At 36.5% G+C, this 27,176-nt stretch overlaps 1 protein-coding gene across 11 annotated transcripts in view; it reads right to left on the bottom strand.

Moving 5' to 3' along the window:
* BTRC (beta-transducin repeat containing E3 ubiquitin protein ligase) overlaps positions 1–27,176 on the bottom strand; it is a 173,621-nt gene that overhangs the window by 51,281 nt on the left and 95,164 nt on the right. For 10 of the 11 annotated variants that reach the window (XM_006053158.3, XM_006053160.3, XM_006053162.3 and 7 more), the window contains one exon: positions 10,359–10,448. In XM_006053158.3, coding sequence (XP_006053220.1) covers positions 10,359–10,448 — 90 coding nt within the window. Of the gene's footprint in view, positions 1–10,358; positions 10,449–24,267; positions 24,519–27,176 lie in introns of those variants that run through there. The other variant, XM_044935232.1, reaches the window with a different exon arrangement.

The following is a 27,176-nucleotide window of genomic DNA, read 5'->3' as shown; positions in this document are numbered from 1 at the left end:
CTGAAACATACAAGAGATTCAAAGTCCAACTATTAATTCATATACCCTCATCCTGTCTTTATAATTACCCAACTGTCTAAAAGCATGCATGCTTACAAAAAAAATGTTTACTGAAGTATAATCACACAAAGCCTGGACTTTGAAGGGACATTTATTTTTTTAAACTGATTAAACTAATTACCAAGTTTAACCAGGAAAAATAAGTTCTTGGTGTAAAAGGACTGCCAATATATGTTTACACTGTAAATCCTGACGCAGAGATTTGGATGAGATTTGTATTCCAAAACAACTTCTATTGATAAAACAATTACTAAGGTAAGGTTACCACCTTCAACTGATTGTATCAGACTCATACTAAGGTTACCACACTGATACTAGGTCCAATGACATGAGCTCATCTTCAGTCCTTTAAAGACCAGTATTTATAAGGTAGGTGATTATTACTGAGTAATAAGCATTTACATTTGCATAGAGTAGTACAAAAGTAAAAATATCTTCATTCTGAAGATATAAGAAAAAGAAAATGTATCTTTAAAAACTCCTTATGTAGGAATAAATCCCAAACTAATACCTGAGGGTGATGAGGAATTTAGAAAAGCTTATCATAGCATCAGAGATACAACTGGTTCCATACATAAGAATTTTAAATAAGGGTGTATCAGGTGAGCTCCAAAGGACTAGACTAATGAAATTTTCTCTAAAGCAAACCCTACTGATGAGATTTGGGATTAGTAGAATTTAAGGTAACTTGGCAACTCTCTCTCTGTAAGGAAATTAAAAGAGAGTTTCTTGGTCATTCAGTCAGTTAGAAATTTCTGTTATTACCAGTATAAACAAACAAAACAAGATGCTCTAAAAAAAAAAAAAAATCTATTTTAACACTGATCTTAAATAAATCTTACTGGAAAAGAGCTCTAACAACAAGAACAAATATGGCAAGATCATTAGGTCAGATGGAATTCCACAATTGTAGGAAAATGGAAAAATACAATTTAATTTTTGTAGAAACTTAGTACAGTCATTTAAATTCATAGCTCATTTGCCTTACAAGAAACTGAAGTCATGACACAAGAATAAAATTTTGCATGTATGAATACTGAGCTCATGAGTACTGGAAGGTTCAAAAGGAGAGCTCGAGTTTCACAAGCTTTATAAGTGATCTATTTACACCATATGACTAAGAACATACTTATTCATGGAGAGCTTATGAACCTAAGGCTTCTGAACTGTCAAACTAGGAGAAAGGAGAATGAAAAGCCACAAAAATCCATAAAACTATAAGAATAAAAATCTCTCTTCTAGACTAAGGAATGCAGAAAAGTTATCACACAAAATTCTAACAAGTGGGCTGGACATGAGTCTGGGTGAACTCCGGGAGTTGGTGATGGACAGGGAGGCCTGGCGTGCTGCAATTCATGGGGTCGAAAAGAGTCGGACAAGACTGAGCGACTGAACTGAACTGAACTGATACAGAGTAGCACAGATCTCTTAGTGTAGGGGGGAAGTTCTAAAGACTATTTAATATTAAGTGACTGATCCTAAAATACTGATACATTTAAGTCTTACTGAATATGTTCAGGAATAGCTCATTATTGGTTAAAAAAATAAAACAAAAAATCAAGTTTCTGACAGAATTGCAAGAGCAGTACTGAAGATTTTTAGAGGGGGGAAAGAAGGTAGGGAGATGGGTACTAGGAGGAAGTGAAGGGCCTTGTTTCATGAGTTTTGCAAAGAAGTAGAATATCAGGGACTCATTCTGCAAGTACAGTATTATAGGGCTGCAATAATGAATTTCCATTAGTTATATATATTATTTTAAAAGTCCTATTAACTGTGTCCTAAAAAAAACTGTTTACACCTAACCTGAATATTTCATACCATAGGTTCTTTTCTGTTAATTCTATACTCAGACGGGTACCTGTTAACTAGTTTTTACGTATTATTACTTTAAATAAATCCCTAAAACAACTATTAGTATCAAGAAAACAAATTTATGTATCTTTGGGAGATATTTGGATTCATCTACATTGACTATATTACTTGCTTTTACTGTAAACCACTAAACTTAAGATACAAATTCTAAAATACTACAAATCCTGGCTGCCTTGTTTATTTTCCCAAAGTCAAAACCTGCCAAAGGCAGCCAAGAAAATGGGCGCTGATTTGGTAGAGAAAATCTGGCTCATTAATGTCTTCTGTAGTCTTATACCATATTTCCTAATATTTCAGGGATGATTAGCAAGGTTACTATTTTAGTAAAAGTGAGAATTAAGTGGATGAACTAGCCTTTAGTTTCAGTTACTACCTGGATTTTTTTTCTCCCTCTTCCTCTTATAAACACCATTCATTGATATTCAATTCTCAATTATATAAATTGAAGTAACACAGTCCCCCACACGAAGATGTCAATGGCATAGTGAAAAAAACCAAATAGTGAATTTCCTAATAAACAGAATCAGGAAAGGAATAAAATTTAAACATTCCATAGCTTACACCTGGATGAGGGTCCTCTCATAAACAATTAAAAATGACAAGTCCTCTAAATCAGAAAACCCATATGCTACTTGCAAAGAAAACTCTATATTGGAGGGGTGGAATGTTGGGAGGCTGACAAGGTAGACCATTTAAGTTTTAATTTCTCTGGTTACTTGATTTTTTTTTTTTTTAAATCAAAGGTTAAAAGCCAGAGTGAAATGCCAGAGAAAGTGTACTGGTAATCCAAGTTCTCAACGACCCCTGATAGAATTACCATCTATAAATCATTAATATAGCAACAATATTTGTGACAATACTTTGGAAAGTAGGCAGCCTTTTCTTTCTTTCCTGGAGTTGAAGTAAAATTGGCATATACCATTATATTAGTTTCACGTGTATAGGTAGTATTTCTTTAAGTTTGTAAACCAGCTCTAGAGTAGAAACACAATGCCTGTATATACTGCAACAAACGTGTGATGTAAAACCCAAAGTTTTTTTTTCATTTCTTCTTCAGGAATTGTGCCTGGCACTGTGAAGCTGTGGTGTTGCCTTCATCACTCCCTCGGTTTCCAGTCTTGCTAATTAAAAGGTTGATCACAGAACAATGCTCTTCTCATTAATTTCAGTGTTCCGATTGGGCAGGATCCCTGCTTACCCCACCTGATCTTTTCACACTGCTGAAGTTAATGTGACAGGAACCCGAAGATGGATTACCTGCTGCCATATTGCCCATCGCCTCCAATCAGGAGCTATCTGTGTAAACTGATTGTTCTAATTTGCTCTCATTATTTTTACAATATCAGGAGAAAATAACGCACACAGCTCACTGTCAAAGCCATGAAAATCAGCCATTAGTTAAACTCAGACACTGAGTGGCTTTATTAGAGGCACTGCAGTTTATTGATGTAGCTCCATTCAAACAAGGCGGCATTTGCTTCACTAGAAGGAAATGTTTATACTGAAAGTAAATATTTATTGTAATAATACCCACAGCAACATGATATTTTGAAGAATCCTGTACTTATTTCATAAGCTTGGTTTTGACACAAATTAACAACAATGAAGAGTTGGGCTGGCACAAGAAAGTAGATATTAATACACACACAGTATGAAAATCTATTAACTCGAATATGTGAGCACTCTTCACCTCCTATACCCTGTATAATAAGAAACTCTATTCTGTGACTACAAATACTCATCAATCAATAAATAATAGAGGTTCTACTTTGCACAACACAACAACAAATATTTTTCTAAAACAGTAATTTTATGACTTAGGAATCAAAATGATTTCTATAATGATCATCCAGGTATAAGTCTAAACAATAAAAACTGTATTCTTATACAATGTAAGTGTTCAACAAGAAAGATTACTAATCCTAGTATCATAGAAATTCACAATATATTTCAGAATTAGAAAATAAGAAGCATAATAAAGCCAGCTAAGCAAACAATTATCTGTGTTTTAAACCCTTCATTAAGAGATGTTTCTTAAAGCAGAAGACAGAATTCTGTACAAAGGTTTGATAGTCAATGAGATAATATCTTTAAAAAATTTGTCCTGGACATAAAGAAAATATATTTTCTGTTGTAAAGAAAATGCTAAACTCTAGAAGAAAATATATTTTAATTTGGCATTTCTAGGCTTGCCTAGCTAAGAAAATTTTGTAAAAATGTTATCTAAATGCTGCCTGAAAGGCATTTGGCGGGGGGAGGTGCTAGAGAAGGAGCGTTTAAATAACAGAAACTGATGCCTTTTAAATAAAGGAATTTAATCCACATATTCTACCCCCCTCTCCCCCATTTAGTATTAGAAGGAAACATGGCCTCCTTCTGTTTTCTTTCTATACTAAGATTCCTAGGTAATGTGAAGGCAGGAGTATGCCCTTCTTGCTGCTCCCCTTTTAATGGCCACTTTTCTTTTTCTAAGAAGCGTGTGCCATGCTTTTCTCCTTAAAATTCCTGCACTAAAAGACTGCACCATACTGCACTCCGCAAAACGTGCTGATGGCGCCAATTACAAGCCCCCAGCCGAACGCTCCAGCCCCCACCATTCGGGCAGATTTATGCGGACTCTTGCCGACGTTATTACAAGTCAGAGTTTATTGGGAAATTGTTACATTATGCGGAGTGTCTAACAAATTGCTTATGCTGCTATAATTGGATTACAACAGCCGCTTGCTCCCACCGGTAAGATTAGGCAAGTAGGACTCCTGCCGATCTCTGAGCGTTAGCAGTAATTTTATTTGCCTTGCCTCTCTCTTTCCTAACAACATGCCTCTCTCCCTGCCAGCTGTCTGCTGAAAAGGCACAGGCTTGTTCCTTGGCCCTAACAATGCAATTACAGCCCCGCAGATCGCACTGTTTGTGCATTAAGTACAGAGCCAAAACGAGGCGAATTGATCGTTTGACTTTTGGAGAAGCCATGTGATCTCTCGGTGCGGGTGATCCGACATGCATCAGCAGGCAATACTGCAGTCAGTTCTTGATGAAAAACTTCCTTCCTTCCTCCTGCTCTCTCCCAACCTTTCCTTCTTCACTGAGGGAGACACTGACTGGGCTCATCTCATGCTAATCTAGATCAACCCACAAAGACAAACTCAATGTTATTAGCACCCTGGCTAGATAGAAATGTGAATACGCTCTAGCATCTTGAAGTGCCTCAGTCAGATATATCAGTGGTTCCCAACAGTTGAGCCACTGCTGCTATCTAAAAAAGGGTTCCGAAACAATTCACTGAAGGGAAAAAGTTTACAGAAACACTCTACTTCAAAAGAACTACAGAAAGCTTAAGTTCTGGCAAACAAAACTGCCTTGGAAAAGCTCTGTTATAAGTTCTGTCTATTCAAGGAGCCATCAAGAAATCGGCTCTTGAAACCCCTATCCTGTTTTTCTCTGCAGCTCTGCTCTGCTGCAGATGCTGGTGGCCGATGTGCAGAATCAATGCCTCTGACTTCAGGCTTAAAAACAATCAGGCTGATCCACACTCAGGGCAAAGTTTAACATATTTTGTTGACAGCTTTCAGTTTCTTTTTCTTGTATGTGTAACAATAAGTCCAGGTAGCAAGTAGCTACGGTTACTCTAGACCATAATGCATGAAGATTCTCACTGGGGTCTTGACTTTTTTTCTTAATTAACTTTCTTGAAATGGTTGAAAATGACTTAGAATTTTACCAATTTTAATACAGATCAGGATTCCTGTTTACAGTTTCTCCTCCAGTGGCATATGCTACTTAGGATTCCTAAAGCTGATTACACAGCAAATGCACAGTCAATCTGCTGATCCATTTTGGTGCCCTGTGTTTGTATTCTTAAATATCATGCACATCTAGAAGGTTACATATTCTCATATCTTTAGTCAGACCAAATACACACACTCTTTATCTATAATGAGGGTCCTTGATATTATTATTACTTCAAAGTGAGCTTGGAAAAGTCACTGTACTAGTATTTCTCGTACTTCTGTCACCCCCATTAACATTCATTAAGTTCATATAAATATTTAAAGACAAAAAAAAAATTACTTCTGAACTTAATTCCTGCCTCTTTAAAACAGCAATGAGCCTAATGTGTAATGCTTATCCTTTACTTTATAATACTTCACTTATATGTATATTTTATACTTTTTCCAATCACATCAGCCTCAGTGATATGGTTAAATCTTAATATATTCTCCACAAAGCTACTCTTTAGACCCAACAGAGGAGCTTGTGCATAGAACAAACCATCTGACATGCTACTTGTGGAACAGTATATTAAAGAAGCCTGTTAACATGTAGTTTAAAACTCAAAAGAAACTCTGAACAGCTGAAATGCCTTATAAATAGCACAGACCCAGAGGAAGTGCAAACGTCTGCATTGTGAATTGTAGATCTTAATTACCGACAATGGCTGGTACAGCAAGTAGCACAGAAAAAAAGTGAAACAGTTGCACTGTTCATGGTTGGCAATAATTCTTCAGGAAAATATTTACTATCAATCAGTTATGAGAAAAGGGACTCTGTGCTCGTAAAACAGCACGTTGCTTCTCATACCAGGACCATTTTGCTTCAGCATAATCTGAATTTAAACAGCTTGTTTCCTGCGGATATAATTTTGGAAATAAATAAAACAAGTCTTCTATCAAAATCTGGAGTGAGTGGAAAGGAACATCACATTTTTCTGTCTCAGTCAGTTGCAAAAAGATTATTAGTCTGAAGTAAAAACAGTAACAAGAAACAACAACTACTATAATACAGAATACATCTACAAAGGACTGTGAAAGGGGTTTATTTTCTAAATACAAAGAGGCAGAACTTCTCTGACCTAGGCAGAAATCTAGGCAGATGGTTCAAAACAATTCAGTTTTAACTGTATGTGTGTGTGGAAGGGTGTATTATGGAAAAGCCTGAAACCAAAAAATTTCAATAATTAAATAAAGTCAATAAAAAGATAAAAATTAATGCTCTTTATTTTTCCAGTTAGCTTTCTTTACCAATTAAAAAACACCACAAAGGCTGACAATTAGGTACAACATGATTATTGATTTTAAAGACTAAGTTGGCAGTCAATAATGACTGTCCATTTAAAGCTACAATAAACACAGAGCTTATCATGTTCCAAACACAAATCTCATGAACTACAGGGCTATAATTAGTAAGAAGGAAGGCTATGGAAGAAATAAAAAACATCTCAATGCCTCCAAATATTACTTGGATTAAGTTATACTATGAAATGTCTCTTTCCCCATTTTTATCTTAAAATATTTTCTTAAGACTCATTCTTAAGAGATTCAAAGATTATGATTAACCCAAAGTAGCTGTAGTTTGCCTTACAACTTTACTTTCTTGTATTCTAAAGAAGACTAAGGGTCTCTTTTCATAGACCTATTATAAAACATGTATTTTAAGATAGCCCTGGCAAAGAAGAGTCACATACATAGGTTAGGTTAGGGGTCCAAACCTAACAGTATTGCTATATTTAAAGGGACTAACTGGTATTAATATCTTCTCTAAAACTCATATAAACAGTATTCAATAAGATCTTAGACTTCAATTACCATCTCCACCCAAACCAAAGTCACTCCTATCAGAATTAGTTGTTTTGAACTAGAGGACAAAAATGGTTAATATCACTGTGTTATAGCTGCTCTCCATGGAGATGACTGGACATTCAAGGCCACTGTGGAGCACAGTCTGAATCAATAATAGATACCAGTACCAAGTTAAAAACCATAGCCATATGAAGTACAGCAGGTGAAACTATCCAGTTAAGGGCTAAAGGTGAAGAGCATGAAATAGGGACAAGCTTACAGACCTACAAAAATAATGGTAACTCATTATTTTTCAAAGGGCAAGCAATAAATGAGGCCAAGAGCAGCAGCACAGAATCATGAGATACACATAATATATGTAAATAAAAAAAGGGAAAACTCTTTTCCTATTCCCATGTTATTGCACCTCACTGGAAACTGTTGCAAGAAAGAAATTTTTTCAGCTACATGTTTTTATTTGCCTTGACCAACTGATTATTTGGCTCAAATCTGAAGCAATGAAACAAAAGATGAAGATGTGTGTCAATAAAAGGAACCAGAAAGTTAAGTGGGTTCCATCAGGAAATAAAGAAATCATTATTAAACTAGTATATTTAAGGAGATGATGAAAGGATATAGGTGGCAGAATAATGTTAAGAACAAGCAAGAATGGGATGAGAGGGTCACCATCTGGGAGCAACAAAAACAGACTGATGAGAAGCAATGAGCAAACTTATTTCCTCACCCAAGAGCATAGAAGAAATTATGCCATTGTGCCTACATGCACCACTGAAGTAGAGGATAGGAGTGGGGGGAAAAAACCATCATACAGACATACACCAACATAACTATGTAGCTTAGAGATCCTGGCTTACAAAGTAGTGAGAAAACAAAAGGAACAGATGCTCACTTGGCCAGCTCTCAATGAAACTCATTAAAATCATCACCCTGTCCTTGGATCAGTGCTCATGCTAAGATTTTACCTTGTTTAGCCAGAAGTCACCCAGTTGTGATGAAAACTGAAAACACCATGGCCCAAAGATAAAAAGATTCTTTTCAAAGGCCCAAATTATTGGTCCCCCATCTCAATGTACAAATGCTGGATATAAAACAGGGTCAATCAGCACTTGATGGCTATGACTATATGACCAAAAAAATAAATATGTTAAACCGTAATATTCAGATTTTGAGGTAAATCATTAAGATGTTCTAATTTATTAACTTAACTGATTAATTCTACCTATTTCACCATAATTTTTAATAAATTTTGACATTTCTCTATGGATCATTCTCAAAGGTTATATTTTGTATGATATATTTCCAGTTGATAAAGTAGGTCCTTTACCAACTGAAACTACTTCATGTTTTAAGAAATAATACAAAATAAAAAATATTGCTATCCTTCGAGTTTTGTAGCAAAGAATGCAGACACATGATACGAAGCCTGGCTCTAATAATAACAGTAACAGACAGCCTGAATGTATAACACAATAGATTAAACTGGTTAAAGTTGGGAGTGTTGTAAAAGTGACAAATTCCTGAATAGTTATAAAAGGCAGTAATTATGCAGATATACAGAGTAAAAGTCTGGAAACAGGGCCCATATGGGAATTTCACTTACTTCTGGAATAAGCAAAATGGTTGATACCTAAATTTAGGTCAAAGTTCCTGAGTAATTAGAGATGGAAAACTTGAGGCAAAGTTGTTACAATTACTAGATTGTAAGATCTCTAATACCTAAGATTATTTTTTGTATCTAGTCTATTGATACAGCAAACATTTATACATGAGAATCAAGTAGCTCCATATGCATGATTAAACATACTTGTCCAGTCAGATCAAGACCTCCAAAGCAATATATTTATCAATAGCTACTCAATAAATATTAATAGTGAAATAAAATAATTGGATTTTCTATAGTATATTTCACAATCCTACAAAGGTATACTCTATACTCAATTACATTTTAAAACCACCAATGGACTTATGAAAATAATTGTATTTTTTTTAAACACAAATCTTTTTTTTTTTGGCCAAAGGTCCGTCTAGTCAAAGCTATGGTTTTTCCAGTATTCATGTATGGATGTGAGAAGTGGACTATAAAGAAAGTTGAGCGCTGAAGAATTGATGCTTTTGAACTATGATATTGGAGAAGACTCTTGAGAGTCCCTTAGACTGCAAGGAGATCCAAACAGTCCATCCTAAAGGAGAGCAGTCCTAGGTGTTCATTGGAAGGACTGATGCTGAAGCTGAAACTCCAATACTTTGCCCACCCGATGCAAAGAGCTGACTCATTTGAAAAGACCCTGATGCTGGGAAAGATTGAAGGCAGGAGGAGAAGGGGATGACAGAGGAGGAGATGGTTGGATGGTATCACTGACTCAATGGACGTGAGTTTGAGCAAGCTCCGGGAGTTGGTGATGGACAGGGAGGCCTGGAGTGCTGCAGTCCATGGGGTCACAAAGAGTTGAACATGACTGAGTGACTGAACTGAACTGAACTGACACATAGAATGTTTAGTTCCCCAACTAGGGATCGAACCTGTGCCCCCTTCAGTTGAAGCTTGGAGTCTTAAACACTGGACTGCTAGGGATGTCCCACACAAATCTTATTTGTAATAAACCATAATTAGTGTCAAGCAACAAATGTGAATTAGACTAAAGTTTGACCAGAGAACACAATCAAAAAATTCTGCTGCAACTGAAGAGATAGAAACTCCAACTTGCAATCTGCTTTGAACATAATGATGCCTGCTGTATTCTTTTTAACAATTCTAGAATACTCTTTAGTAGCACTACTGAGTAAAGATATCTATAGATAAACCACTGTTATGATGTGACATAACATATATTAATGTGTAATATTACTTACTTTGGCCACACAATTTTCAGTCTTCATAGCAGTGCTTGCTAGACATACTGTCTCTTGATTTAAGCAGAGTCGGGCACAGCTGTTGTATGTCTGCAAAGAGAATTTTTTTGAAATAAGTTTAGGTACTGAAATACTGTCATGCAGTTTTCAAATTCTGCCCCATTTCTAAAAATCAACACACAAATAGATCCTATGTGTAAATTCTAGATTTATGGGAGCTGAGGGACAAGGCAGACATGGGGAAGAAAGCGACAGCCCAACAGTGCCACTGATGTGCCATGAACAAGTGTGTGAGCAGTAGTAACTTCACCGTATATATGAAAGGTAGAGGTGTCAACTATTCAGAATGGGCAAAGGACTTGAACAGAGATTGTGCTGTGCTTAGTCAGACCCCCATGGACTGTAGCCTACCAGGCTCCTCTGTACATGGGGATTCTCCAGGCTAGAATACTAGAGTGGGTTGCCATGCCCCACTCCAGGGGATCTTTCCAACCCAGAGATCAAACCCGGGTCTCCTGCATTGCAGGCAGATTCTTTACCATGTGAGCCACCAGGGAAGCAAAATAGAGATTATCCGAGAAGATATACAAATGGCTAAAAAGCACATGAAACGATGTTCAACATGACTGATCATGAGAGGAATGCAAATCAAAACTACAATATGTTACCACCTTATATCCATTAGGATAGTTACTAATAACAAAACAAAACCAGAAAACAAGTGTTAGTGAAAATGTGGAGAAACTGGAACCCCTGTGCACTGTTAGTGGGAATGCAAAATGGTATAGCCAAGGTGGGAAAAAAAAAACAAACAAACAATACAGTAGTGATTCCTCAAAAAATTAAAAACAGCATTACCATATGATCCAGTAATTCCAATTCTGGGTATATGAAGAACTGAAAGTGGAGTCTTTATGAGATATTTGTACACCCACATTCATGGCAGCATTATCCACAATAGCTAATATCCACAAATGTCCACTAACAGATAAATGCATAAGCAAAATGTGGTACATACATACAGTGGAACAGTATTCAGTCTTAAAAAGAAAAGAAATTCTGACATACACTATAACATGGATGAAACCTAAGGACAGTATACTATGTGAAATAACCCAGCCACAAAAAGACAAATACTGCATGATTCCACTTAGTCAAAATCATAGAGACAGAAAGTAAAATAGTGGTTTCAACTAGCTGGGAGAAGGAGGGAATAGGGAGTTACTGTTTAGTGAGTACAGCATTTCAGTTTTACAAGATGTTAAAAGTTATGGCGATGGGTGGTGCTGGCTATTATACAACAATGTGAATGTATTTAATACCACGAACTGCATATTTAAAAACTAATTAAGGTGGTAAATGTTACATGTAGTTTACCATAATTAAAAAAAAGCAAAAACGTTGGTTAGCAAAGCTTCAATAGTACATGAACCGAGAACTTTCAGATGTTCAAGCTGGACTTAGAAAAGGCAGAGGAACCAGAGATCAAATTGCCAACATCCGTTGGGTCATAGAAATAAACAAGGGAGTTCCAGAAAAGACATCTACTTCTCCTTTATTGACTATGCCAAAGCTTTTGACTGTGTGGATCATAACAAACTGTGGAATATTCTTAAAGAGAAGGGAATACCAGACCATCTTACCTGTCTTCTGAGAAATTTGTATGCAGGTCAAGAAGCAAGTTAGAACTCGACATGGAAAGATGGACTGGTTCCAAATAGGGAAAGGAGTATGTCAAGACTGTATATTGTTACCCTGCTTATTTAACTTATATGCAGAGTACACCATGTGAAATGCCGGGCTGGATGAAGCACAAGCTGGAATCAAGATTGCCGGGAGAAATATCAATAACCTCAGAAATGCAGATGACACCACCTTTATGGCAGAAACCAAAGAGGAACTGAAGAGCCTCTTGATGAAAATGATAGAGGAAAGTGAAAAAAACTGGCTTAAAATTCAACATTCAAAAAATGAAGATCATGGCATCTGGTCCCATCACATCATGGCAAATAGATGGGGAAACAACGGAAACAGTGAGAGACCTTTTTTCTTGGGCTCCAAAATCACTGCAGATGGTGACTGCAGCCATGAAATTAAAAGACGCTTGCCCCTTGGAAGAAAAGCTATGACCAACCTAGACAGCATATTAAAAAGCAGAGACATTACTTTGCTGACAAAGGTCCGTCTGGTCAAAGCTATGGTTTTTCCAGTAGTCATGTATGGATGTGAGAATTGGACCATAAAGAAGGCTGAGCACCAAAGAATTGATGCTTTTGAACTGTGGTGATGGAAAGGATTTTTGAGAGTCCCCTGGACTGCAAGGAGATCCAACCAGTCCATCCTAAAGGAGATCAGTTCTGAATATTCATTGGAAGGACTGATACTGAAGCTGAAACTCCAGTACTTTGGCCACCTCATGCAAAGAGTTGACTCACTGGAAAAGACTCTGATGCTGGGAGGGATTGGGGGCAGGAGGAGAAGAAGACGACAGAGGATGAGATGGTTGGATGGCATCACTGATTCAATGAACATTAGTTTGAGCAAACTCCGGGAGTTGGTGATGGACAGGGAGGCCTGGCATGCTGCAGTCCATGGGGTTAAAAGAGTTGGACAGGACTGAGCAACTGAACTGAACTGATACTTTATTGTAATACAACTGGCCAATATATTGATTAAAATGTTTCCTTCTAGTCTTATGTTTTTACTGAAAGTACAAGTCACAGCTCTCAAACATTAGTGCCCAGCGGAATCATCTGGAGGACTTGTTAAAATACAGATTGCCGGGTCCCATCCCCAGAGCTTCTGAGAACTTGCATTTTTAACAAGTCCCCAGCTGATGTTAACGTTACTGGTCTAAGAATACTCTTTGAGAACTCTTGATATACACATATGTGTTTAAATTAAAGAGAAAAGTCTTAAGACACAGGTGATCTCATAACCAATAATAAGAAAATATCAATTTTCTAAAATTCTAGATTTACAGAATAGTTGCAAGATATGAGTTCCTGTACAGCCTTTCCCAGCTTCCCTTTACATTGAAGACTTACACAACCAGAGAATATTTATCAAAATAAACCAATTAACCTTGGTACAATACAAAGTTAAGAAGTTACTTGACTTTCACCAGTTTTTCCACTAACATTCTTCTTCCGTTCAAGATCTAATTCAAGATCCCATATTGCATTTAGTTGCCAGGTATCCTTAGTCTCCTCTAATCTGTGACAATTTCCCCGTCTTTGCTTATCTTTCATGATTCTGACACTGCTGAAGAGTACTGATTAATCTATAGAATGTCCCTCAGTTTGGGTTTGTCTCATGTTTCCTCAAGATCAGACTGAGGTTGTACATTATTGGGAAGGATACCATAGAGGTGAGGTACTGTTCTCAATGCACCAAACTGCTGAGTATTCAGAAATACTGATGTTAACCTTGACCATTTGCCTAAGATTGTGTCTAACAAGATTCTCTATCATTAGCTTAACATTTTTCGTCTAGAAATTACTAAATATACTGAGGAAAATACTTTAAGACTATGCAAGTATTTTGCTTCTGCTTCAACTTTTGCATGCTAATATTAGCATATTGTTAGATCTTGCCTATGGTCATTTTTACTGTCGCGTCCTAATGGTGTTCTCTTTCCTTCTACATTAATTAATTGGGATTCTTCTGAAGGGAGAGCTATGAGTTCTTCCATTTGTCTGCTTATTCATTTATGTACTTATTTATATTTTCAATGGACACAGATATTTTAAATAATTCATTTTTGGTCAACTATCATTCTTTGGAAAAGAGCAGATAGATAAGAATAAAATTTAAGAAAATAGAGAAAATAACATTATAAATTTGAGTTTCCATTTAAACAAGTTAAATTTTTAAAAATTTATCCACTTAATTGTTCTTATATTATTTAAGTTGAAATTATTTCAAACACATACTTTAAAAGAATAAACTGGATCATTTGATATTAGTGTACAGGCACTATTGGCACATGTACATCTGGACTCAGGGTTCAGTACTTTTTCACAATTGCTAATACCACAAACTATTCATATACAGACAATACAATTTTTAAACTGTGTTCTTAAGACATTTATGAAGCAATTGGTATATACTAAATAAAATAAAACTTTAGGCCAAAGAGTACTAGTTCCAATAATGGCAGAGATGTTTGTTTGTATTAAATTAACTCTTCTCAGATAACAATTATAAACCATGGAAAAAATATTCAAAAAAAAACAAAAGCACTACAGGTTGACCAAAAGTAGGCGGAAACTGGGGGAAGAATAGGACTGAGAAAGAGGAGAATCCCACTTAGTAAGATCCATGTTTACGTGCTTTTTCCATGAGGGTACTCACTAGGCTATTTGATGCAGGATGGCTAAAACTTCAATTAGAAAGACAGTCTATTGGCTTGGGGAGTTCAGGGCAGCCACAGTGGCTCGAAATTGAGAAGAAAAATAGAAAACAGAAAGAGCCAGTCCTTCCTCTGGCAGGGAGGAAGCATCAAAACATGCATATAAATTTCTCTCAAATCTACGGCTAACCTTCAAATTACTTACACGAATGAGAGACTCCAAATATTCCAAAATAAAGTAATAGCTAGAAGACTGAAAGATATGAGAGGAGATTCCAGCTGCTGCCCATGAGGAGACACAGGGTTTTGAATTTGAGTTTAGAGGAGCTTCATAAGCACATCAAACTTTCTAATGAAAGCTTAGAAAGACCCTGCATTCAGACTAAAGAGTAAGTCTTGAGGACTAAGGGATAATGCCTCAGGACTAAGGGCAAAACCAAAACACACCTGCCCTAACAAACATAAAACCAGGCTCTATGAAGTCACAGTGATCAGCCAGTAAGATAAACAGAGGAAGAGAAAAGAAACCAGAGTCTCCACAATGTATTGTTTATAATGTCCAGTAAACAATAAAAACTACTAGACATGAGAAGAAGAAAAGGGAGCCATAATAAAGAGAAAAAAAAATCAACAGAAAATGACCACGAGATGATCTAGTGATGGGAATCAGTTCATAAAGGTTCTACAGAAGCTATAACAAATACGTTCAACAACTTAAAGAAAAATACAATCACAGTGAGTAAACAGATGGAAATTTTCACCATTAAAATAAAATAAAATAAGCCAAACAAATTCTAGAATGGATGAATATGTTATCTGAAATTAAAAATGTACTGGATGAGCTTAAAAGCAGGTTGGAGATGGCACAAAAAAAGGCCAATGAACTTAAAAAACAGATCAACTGAAATAATCTGAAGCATAGAAAGGGTAAAAGAAAAAAAAAGAACAGAGTCTCAGTCACCTGTGGGGCAATTTTCAATGATCTAATATCATGGAATTGGAGACCCAGAAGAGAGGCAAAAATGGGGCACAGAAAGTTATAAAAATAGTGACCAACTATTTCTCAAATTTTGGTGAAAACCATTGGCTTGCTACTATAAGAACAGGAAACCCCAAAAGATTAAATACAAAAACCCCTAAATATCAGAAAATAAAACCTAGGGCCAAGACAGTCAAAACTGCTGAAAATCAGTAACAAAAACAAAACCTTAAAAGCAGCCAAAGAAAAAGGGGATGCCATATATATGGAAGCAACAATGTAAATAATGGCAGATTTTTCACCCAAAACAGTGAAGTCTAGAAGACAAAGGAATACAATTTTTTTTTTTTTTTGCAGGGGGTGCTGCACCTCGTGGCAGGGATTGAACTGAACCCTTGGCAGTGAAAGCGCCAAGTCCTAACCACGGGACCACAAGGGAGCTCCCAAGGAACAGGATTTTTTAAAGTGCTAAGAGGAAAAAACTCAAACCAGGTTTCTTACCATTAAAGGAGAATTATAAATATGAAAAGGGAAAAACCTAAAACAAACTCTGTTGACACTGTATGGGAACTGGAGCTATCAATGTGAACTCATGGTTTTCAAAATATATAATACAGATATAAAATAAAAGTTAACATTTAAATCCTGGCTTCTAAATACAATTCTGCACTACAACGAGCCATAGCTCCCTGGAGAAATGGTTGATTCCTGGAATGGACAGAATAAATACAAAACAAACCTGGAAATACTCAGGAAATGATGCACATATATCATAGGGGCACAGATGCCAGCCTAAATGGGCTCTCATTTGACAAAATGGATGAGTATTAAAATAAAAGATATTAATAGATTACAATCTGTTGAATAAAATAGGATACATTTCTTGAAAGATACAAATGACCAAAACTGACAGAATAAGAAACAGAAAATCTAGACAGTTCTATAGGGGCTTCCCAGGTGGCTCACTGGTAAAGAATCTGCCTACCAATGCAGGAGACGCAGTTCAATCCCTTGGTCGGGAAGATCCCCTGGGGAAGGAAATGGCAACCCACTCCAGTCACAGACAGAGGAACCTAGTGGGCTATGGGGTTGTAAAAGAGTTGGACATGACTTAGCGACTAAATTAACAACAGACAGCTCTATAACTATTAAGAAAGTTGAAATTATTAGAAACTATTACACATAAATGGCTTCTCTGGCAGCTCAGGCAGTAAAGAATCAGCCTGCAATGTGGGAGTCCTGGGTTTGATTCCTGGCTTGGGAAGATCCCGAGGAGGAGGGCATGGCAACCCATTCCAGCATTCTTACCTGGAGAATCCCCATGGACATAGGAGCCTGACGGACTGTAGTCCATGGGGTTGCAAAGAGTTGGACATGACTGAGCAATTAAGCACAGTACATTACACATAAAATTTAAAAAAAAAATCTTCCCACAAAGAAAACTTCTGGGCCAGACAGTGTAACTGGTGAATTCTATTAAACAGTAAGGAAGAAGAACATCACAACAAAGATATCAGAAAAAAAAAAAAAAAACACTACAAACTAATATCCCTTATGGACACAGACACAAAACTTCTTAACAAAGTCAACTGATGTCATTCTCCATATTAATAGAATGGGAGGTGCATTTAACAAAATTAAACACCAATTTATAATTAAAAAACAAAACAAAACACCTCAGCAAGCTAGAAATAAATGGGAACTTCTTCAATCCCATAAAGGGCATCTAAAAAATTTCAACTAACATCATTCTTAGTGGTCAAAGACTATTTAAAACTGTCTCACGCCTGGGAACAAAGCAAAGATATCCTTTACCACATCTATTCGACATTATATGGAGGCCTTAGCAATTCAAATAAAGAAAAAAGAAACAAAAGGCAAGTTGGAAAAGAAAAAAATTCTCTTTATTCATAAATGATAGGAAACAAAGACAACAGTCAAAAACCAAATGCATTTATATACTCTAACAACAATTAGAGAATGAGAGAAGTTTATAATAGCACTGAAAAACATTAAATACTTAGGAATAAATCTAACAAACTACATACACAAAATGTACACTGAAAACTGAAAAAAAAACACATGGCTTAGAAAAATTTTAAAAGACAAATGGAGATACAGACCATGTCTGCACACTGGAAGACTCTTATTATTGAGCAGTTAATTCTATGCAAATAGATATTTGAGTTTCAAAAAAAATCCAAATCAACACCCCACAGACTTCTTTTTAATAGAAATTCTAACGATTCTAAAATTTATATAGAAGTGTAAAGTACCTATAGCCAAAACAATATTAAAAATAAAAATGTGGAGGACTCACACTACCTGATTCCAACAAAGCTACAATAATCAAGACAGTGCAGAGTTCAGTGCAAGGATAGACACCTCTAAAAAAAACAGACGACCTTGAACTCATCTTCTGTGTCACTCAGGGACATGAAGTAGGAGTTGGTCGGGGCCTCAGCCACTGATACCCTTTGCTCTGCATACAGCAGCAAGCAGCCTCCTTTCCAGGAGATTCAGAAATAGACTACATTTGTTCAGCCAACTGATTTCTGACAAAGGCACCCATGTAATTCAATGGAGGAAAGGAAAGTCTTTTCAGCAATGGTTCCAAAACAAGTGAATAAAAAACTATGGGGATTGTACAACACAGGGAATATAGCCAATATTTTATAGTAAATATAAATGTAGTATAACCTTTAAAAACTGTGAATCACTATACTGTACACCTGTAACTTATTATAGTATGGTATGAAATACATCAACTATATTTTAATAAAAATATAAATAATAATTAAACAAATACTAAAATGACTAGCCAAGCAAACAAATCAGAAAGTAAGTACACTAAAATGTTAATAATAAACTGAAGGAAGAAATAAACTATCTTAATAATTTTCAGTCCAAAATAAAGTATGGGAAAATAATGAGCCTCAAACTTTATTTCACAGCACACTTAAGAATTAATTTGAAATGGGCCAGAATTCAAGGTAAAAGCTGAATTTTATAAAGTTTCTAGAGTAAAATCTAGAAGGTAAGGGTTAACTGACTGAACTTCATTCAAAAATCAGAAACTTCTCATCAAAAACACACCATGAATAAACAGGCAAGATACAGATTGTGAGAAGATATTCAGAACACATATCTGACAAAGGTCTGTTATCTAGAACTAAGATAGACAAAAAAGATCTTCATGACCCAGATAATCACGATGGTTTGAACCTAGAGCCAGACATCCTGGAATGCGAAGTCAAGTGGGCCTAAGAAGCATCACTACAAACAAAGCTAGAGGAGATGATGGAATTCCAGTTGAACTATTTCAAATCCTAAAAGATGATGCTATGAAAATGCAGCACTCAATATGCCAGCAAATTTGGAAAACTCAGCAGTGGCCACAGGACTGGAAAAGGTCAGTTTTCACTCCAATCCCAAAGAAAGGCAATGACAAAGAATGCTCAACTGCTACTGCTGCTAAGTCGCTTCAGTTGTGTCCAACTCTGTGCGACCCCATAGACGGCAGCCCACCAGACTCCTGTCCCTGGGATTCTCCAGGCAAGAATACTGGAGTGGGTTGCCATTTCCTTCTCCAATGCGTGAAAGTGAAAGCGAAGTCGCTCAGTCATGTCCGACTCTTCGCGACCCCACAGACTGTAACCTAATCAAGCTCCTCCGTCCATGGGACTTCCCAGGCAAGAGTACTGGAATGGGTTGCCATTGCCTTTTCTGAAGAATGCTCAAACTACAGCACAATAGCACTAATCTCACACGCTAGCAAAGTAATGCTCAAAATTCTCCAAGCCAGCTTCAACAGTACGTGAACCATGAACTTTCAGATGTTCAAGTTGGTTTTAGAAAAGGCAGAGGAACCAGAGATCAAATTGCCAACACCCGCTGGATCATTGAAAAAGCAAGAGAATTCCAGAAAAACATCTATTTCTGCTTTATTGACTATGCCAAAGCTTTTGACTGTGTGGATCATAACAAACTGTGAAAAATTCTTAAAGAGATGGGAATACCAGACCACCTGACCTGACTCTTGAGAAACCTATACGCAGATCAGGAAGCAAGTTAGAACTGGACATGGAACAAGAGACTGGATCCAATACGGAAAGGAGTACGTCAAGACTGTATACTGTCGCCCTGCTTATTTAACTTATATGCAGAGTACATCATGAGAAACACTGGGCTGGATGAAGCACAAGCTGGAATCAAGATTGCAGGGGGAAACATCAATAACCTCAGATATGCAGATGACACCACACTTATGGCAGAAAGCGAAGAAGAACTAAAGAGCCTCTTGATGAAAGTGAAAGAGGAGAGTGAAAAAGCTGGCTTAAAGCTCAATGTTCAGAAAACTAAGATCATGGCATCTGGTCCCATCACTTCATGGCAAATAGATGGGGAAATGATGCAAACAGTGACAGATTTTATTCTTGGGGGGTCCAAAATCACTGCAGATGGCGACTGCAGCCATGAAATTAAAAGACGTTTACTCCTTGGAAGGAAAGTTATGACCAACCTAGATGGCATATTAAAAAGCAGAGACATTACTTTGCCAACAAAGGTCCATCTAGTTAAGGTTATGGTTTTTCCAGTAGTCACGTATAGATGTGAGAGTTGGACTATAAAGAAAGCTGAGCAGTGAAGAACTGATGCTTTTGAACTGTGGTGTTGGATAAGACTCTTGAGAGTCCCTGACTGCAAGGAGATCCAACCAGACCATCCTAAAGGAAATCATTCCTGAATATTCATTGGAAGGATTGATGTTGAAGCTGAAACTCCAATATTTTGGCCACCTGATGCGAAGAACTGACTCATTGGAAAAGACCCTGAGTCTGTTTGAAGGCGGAGGAGAAGGGGACGACAGAGGATGAGATGGTTGGATCGCATCACCCACTCAATCAATGGACGTGAGTTTGAGCAAGCTCTGAGAGTTGGTGATGGACAGGGAGGCCTGGTGTGCTGCAGTCCGTGGGGTCGCAAAGAGTCAGACACAACTGAGCAACTGAAGACAGACAATGCAATTTGTTTAATGCAAAAAAACCCCCAGATACTTAACAAAAGAAAATATATTAATAGCCAATAAGTACATGAAAAAGTATTTAACACATGCTCACCAAAAAAGCTTAAAGGACATTCATAACAACTTCATTTTAAAAAAAAATGAAAATAGCTCAAGTGTCTATCAAACAAAGGAAACAAAGTGTAGTATATTTATTCAATGGAATATATTGTACAGTAAAAGAGAATGAACAACTGGATAAACACAGCAGTATAGTGAATCTCATAAACATTATGCTGAGTGAGAGTGAGACCCCAACATGTATGATTCTATTACACACAATTCAAGCAAGGTGAAACTAATCTATGACAGGAAGCTGATCAATGTTTGATTCATTGTGGACAGGGAAACTGGTTGGAAAGGAGAATGAGGGAACTTTCCTGGGTAATGAAAATGTCCTATAGCTTGATTGGGGTGGTGGTTACATAGTTGAAAAGATGTCAAAAATTCAGTGACTTATGCAATTAATATATATGCAATTCACTGTATGAAACCTTTATTTCAATGAAAATATAAAAGTATGCAGTTAACATTTCGGGGATAAAGTACTAGAGGTTTGAACAGTTAATAAAAATGTTATTTTATTTTTCTGAAGGGAAAAAAAAAAGTCATGGCAGGTAGAAAACGAATTTTTCTCCAAAATTATTTTACCCTCAAAAATGAGTATAATACAACTTAGGGGAACATTAGTTAGATTCAGGAAACTTGTAGGAGTTTCCAGAGTAGGGATGTGCATGCATGCTAAGTCGCTTCAGTCATGTCTTACTCTATGCGGCCGTATGGATTGTAGCCTGAGAGATTCCTTTGTCCATGGGATTCTCCAGGCAAGAATACTGGAGTGGGTTGCTATGCCCTACCTTCAGGGAATCTTCCCGACCCAGGGATTGAACCCGTGTCTCTTAAGTCTCCTTCACTGGCAGGCAGGTTCTTTACCACTAGCGCGACCTGGGAAGCCCAAGGATATATACAGGTTTTATTTTCTAGACATTTCATCTGTAAAATGGGTATATGATCTTCTTTTTCTCCAAAGGAAGTCACCTAGATTAGTGAACTAAAACGGGTCAGAGTCCTTAGATCAGTATGAAACAAAAAGGCCAAATAATCAAATATTTTACTTTCAGTATTTTACTATTGTAAGACTCCTTTCAGCTAAAATACACTAGTGAGTATAACAGCCACAGGCAAGATAGGTTCTATCTCCACACAACATCTGAAAAGGTAGCTTCATTGCTAAACCAGAGGCAGAGAGCTTTGCGTTGGAGTACTTTAATACGTTTTTATATAGCATATAAAGCACATAAGCATAAACCAGTAAGATGCCTTGCTGAAAACTACCTGCTTTGTAAAAGCAGGCTGTAATTCTGAACAAGTTTTCAATTTTCACACTGCTGCTAGGGTAAAACATTTTAAAGAGTTTAATTTTTTACAATGGATTCAATGACATAGGATTATCTAACAAAGTAATGGCTAATCAATAGAAGGTTTAGTTGTCAGGTGAAACATATAACACACTAAAAGGGATTGATTGCCAGACTTCTCCTTATTTACTAGAAGGTATATATTTAAAATGACACAAACTTGTTACCAGGCTGCATTTTTTTAACCTTGCAAAAAGCTGCTTAAGAAATCTGTTCAGCAGCCCTATAGCAAAACAAGATATACTATAATGAAAATGGCTAGTGACTGGGGGGTGGGAAGGAGTATACAGGGACCTTCAGATATATATATAGAAATATATATATATAGGATAGAAAAAGCAAACTAAAAGCAACATCTAGGAAAGGTGAAACTGAGCTTTAAAAATGCCACAATGATGCTATCAAATCTCATTCAATAGATGCAAAGCTGTATCTGATCTCATTCCATGTTGCTCTTATGGTAGATTTTTTTTTTTAAGGACTCATGCAACTGGGTACAATAGCCCCTCCTACCTTTTTAATGGTACATCCAGATTAAGCACTGAACACAAAATGAATTGGGCCCATATGGACTTCAACCAGCATATAAACTGTTTCCTTTATAATTTATTCACAGTATCTTATGTCTCTATATGAAAATACACTTTTTATGGTCATTGCAACCCAGGAGTTCAATAATATTTTTTCTACTAAGTCAGTGATTACACAATTTATCAAAGAATGATTACACTGAAATAAAAATAAAACAAAACGCCAACCCCCTATACGGTCTTCCTTCCTCAAAGTAATTTTAAGACTGCTGATTATTAAATTGCTTCTTTTTGAAAACGGGTTTTTGTAGCAAGACACAAATTGCAAAAGCCATGTTTAAAAAACAAAAAAGTTATTAGACTCTAAAGGATTCAGCCAAACTAGGAAGTTAAATAAACAAATCACTTCATCAGACTTGGAAAGATCACTTTTGTCTTACTTAAGAGACCTACATTAATTACCTTTAAGGTCTTTTACACGGATTATTTAAAAGAAGTACAATTTATTTATTTATTTCAAATGAGGTGCTTCTTCTGAAGTATTAAATAATGTCTACAAATGCAAAAGCATTTTTATAAATAGGTAATTAAAACAGATGACTAAAATTAAGTCAAGCTGCAAAACATTACCCAGGATGCACTATGTTTTTGTGTTGTTGTGTTTTGTTTTTTTTTTAATAAACATCTCAGGCAATTTTTTTCCATCCGAAGCCCAAAGCATTTCAGGAGAAAAAAAAAGAAGTAGGAATTTCATAGGGGAAAAAACATACATATATAATGAAATAATGCCAAACCCCAAACTAAAGTATTTACAAGATAGTCCCTGAAGCACAGTTTGTCATATTGCAATTACACCTTGCCTACTGCCAAGCCAAAGTGCTTACTCTTTCCACTAGGGGGAGAAATATCTTAACACAAAGCAACGGCAGATATGGAATGGGTTTTCTTGAGCAATTATCAGAACAAAGCTCCCTTGGCTGTGTGTACCTTCTAATTACTCAATACAATTAAAATGACTAACCTAAAACAAATAGGAAAAAAAACCTGCCAGCCTGATATGGGGGACTTCATTAAACCTTTCCCCCTCATCAATCAAATCAGAAAGAAGGGAATGCCATTACATATTATACAAACACTACAGAGCTATTAAAGGAAGTAAATTCAGTGAGTTTCTCTCTTTTTTTTTTTATAAAGGAAGTGGCTCTCTTGAAAAAGAAATGTGGTATTTACCCATCTGGATGCTGCTTGAAAACAAATTGTCCTCCTAAGAGCAGAAATACAGTATGTTTTCTCTCAGTTCACTGGCTTATGAATGACTTTTTGTTGTTGTTGTTGTTTTGTTCAAACACATGATAATGTCATTTTCTGTGTCAGTGATATGCTTGTTCCTCCTACTCATCCAACTGTATAAAGGAGCTATGCCAATCAGACCTCCATTCTTACACTGGATTGTTTTAAGTTCTTTACCGCTGGTTTCTGTGCATCTACTCCAAGTTAATGTTTAGAACAGCATAGGAATTTAGGAGAGGGGTGGGGTGGTAGGAAAGGAAAACAGCTACTTACTCCTTCTAAAAGGCTTATGCAGTTCCTTTTATAAGGCCCAGTCATTAACAGAAGATGACAACAGAGTCATTTTTCTTCAGCTGACAATTGCAACATTTTTCCAGCAGCATGCAAGGTGTTGAAAACCTGGCAGCTGTTACCTCCTGGGATGAAGATACTTTTTTATCCTCCCTTGACAGTTTAACTCAGTGGGTCAGCACCTTTAAAGACTGCAAAGTATCCTTGAAGAGGATGGAAGCTTGAATTACTGCTCCCTCCCTAATCAATGTAAACCCTCACTGCAGGTGAAGCCTCCATCTATAGAGGTGCATGGGGGAGGAAAATGTAATGCCCTGAGCCAGATGGTTTTTATCTTGTTTTTAAAGAATAAAGGAACAAGCTAACAAGGGAGACAGCTACTTTGTTAGCTTCTTGGCCTCTCTCATGGCTTTGCATCCCCAGGGTTCCAGCTACACAAGAGAAAGAATACAGAAAAACGTAAACACTTAAAGAAATATAACTAGAGGGCTGGCATCATGCTGCTTTCAAAGAGTTGAGACGGCTCTACTCAATGCTTTATTTATCACTACCCACGTTCTCAGGATGGTAAGTGGACACATACACAAAGGGAATGGGGGATGGGGGAGGGATTAGACTGAGGTCACAATTTACTCAATTACAGAGAAAGGCAGGGTTGACAGATCCTATTAGCACCAATGTGAAGCTAAGAAGGAGTATGCATGTTGTAAGGCTATGTTTTCAAAAAGTAATGAGTACTTTCATGTATCCTCTCAGGCCTTTGGCCTTGTTTGCAGATATGAGTACTATGAACACAGTTGCTAAGGTTTTCTGGGCTTCACATTCTAGGAATAAAAGTAAAAAGAAAATTGTAGCTACTCTGTATAACTTTTAAATAAAAGTTTACATTTAAAATAACAAGAGGTCAGAAGATTATTCAGAAATTTAGAAAATTAAAAGAATAATTACATCCCCCCACCCCCCCCACCTCCCAGCTCTACTGCCTTCTGATGTTGGATATAAAATGGAAAAGCAGGTATACAAAACAACTTGGTGACACAGGGAGTAATGTCTTCTGACTTTCTCTTTCAATATTTTTTCTGCTAATGTCTTTCTCAAGTCTTAGAATTATGGTTATGGTAACCTCATAATACAAGTCAGGGAGTGTTCTTTTCTACTCTGTTTTCTATTTTGGTGTTATTTATTCCTTAAATGTTTGATAGAGTTCACCAGAAAACTATGTGGGCCTTTTGATAATTCAGTTTTTTCAAAAGACACAGCGCTCTTCAAATTTTGTTTCATCTTATTTTGGTATCAGTAAGTTGTGTTTTTCAAGGAATTGGTCCATATCAGCAAAGATGCCAAATTTTTGGTATAAAGCTATTTATAATATTCCCTTTTACCTTTTTAATTGAAGAACTGTAGTGATAATACTTCTTTCAGTTCCTCTAACAGTTAAATAACTCTAAATTAACAGGCGTGTTCATATCCTATCAGCAATGATTAAACTATACTTTAGAATATATAAGCTCTAAAATTAGTTTAAAACAACACTAAATTTATTAGAACATAACAGTATTTTAAAATCAGTGGTTAAAGAGTGGTAAACCCCATTAGAAATAGTACGCAAAAGAATGTCAAGTTAAGGGACTAGGCCACATGATGCAAATCCTGCTTATATACACCTGAGGTAAAAGGCAGCTCTGACATCTTTTTATCTATATAACTTGACTAAAGGTGGAGTAGGGAGAGCAAATGGCATTTCATTATTGTCCTATGCATAGAGAAAAGAGGGTGTTTAAACAGCTTCTATACTATACCCTACATTAAAAAACTCAGTGATGGGGTAATCAAGTTCAGAGTAGTCCTGGACAGCTGCCCTGTGACCCGCTTGTATTGACCCCTGTTATTCATCACTCATCCCTAAGATTGAGAGGGCAAGCTCCTAGGGAGTGACCACCACAATAGACAGACACAAGCCAACAGTAATCTGGTTCCAGCAAAAAACCAGATGGCACTGCAATAAATTTACAAATCTGCATTCATGGGGCTGTTAAAACACCCAGAAGCTAAAAGACTCTGAGGGCCCCAGGAGGATCTCTTACTTCCCCATTTCTAAAGGCCATTTCTCTTTCCAAGAACACTGAGTTCATGCTCTTCACAAAGAGAATAGAGATAAAACCCTTTACAAAGAAAGAAGGGGGGAAAGCCTCATGACCTAATTAATCTCCAGAGCTTGGATCTCAACACTGAATGACAGATATTAGAAAAATAATTTTGGAGTACTAGGAGGATAAAAACAAACCTAAAAAACGGTTGTTAAATTAAAGCAGATGGGGTAAAGAGAACCTGCTAAAAAAGCAATGAAAAAAAAACATTAATTTTTTTTCAAACACTGCACAAAACAGATCTTGCAAGTAGAAAATGATTCAATAATGTATGCATTTATTTTTTAAATGAATCAGATTAGTCCCATGTGTGACCTGCTGGTCCATCTGTATGTGCTGGACTTAATAGGCACGATTCTCTCTCTTGCTTCAGTTTGAAGTATGAGAGAGATAAATTTAGTTTAATTTTCAACAGATCAGCCTATCCATTTTCCAAATGGACCATCTGGATCAGCCTATTAAAATTAATTTATAACTTTGCAGAGTGAAAATTCGTTTGTTAGCTTAAATAAAGTTGCCAAAACTTTTTGTCATGTCATTGTTTTCTGACAGTTGTTTCTGTATAGTGGGCAGAGTGTTTCCACTTCCAAATTTATCTTATTCAGTTTCATCCTATATATTTAGATTTATAGATCAGGTGTTTATCTCCAAGAGTTAACGCTCTAATTAAACAATATCAATGCCTGATGATCATCTGGCTATTTACCAAAGCTTCCTGAACTGATTCAATTCTACTTACAATTA

Source organism: Bubalus bubalis, chromosome 23, assembly GCF_019923935.1.
Source record: "Bubalus bubalis isolate 160015118507 breed Murrah chromosome 23, NDDB_SH_1, whole genome shotgun sequence".
In the NCBI taxonomy this organism is placed as follows: Eukaryota; Metazoa; Chordata; class Mammalia; order Artiodactyla; family Bovidae; genus Bubalus; species Bubalus bubalis.
Note: the sequence above shows the minus strand (reverse complement) of the source record. Positions and strands in the feature narration are given on the sequence as shown.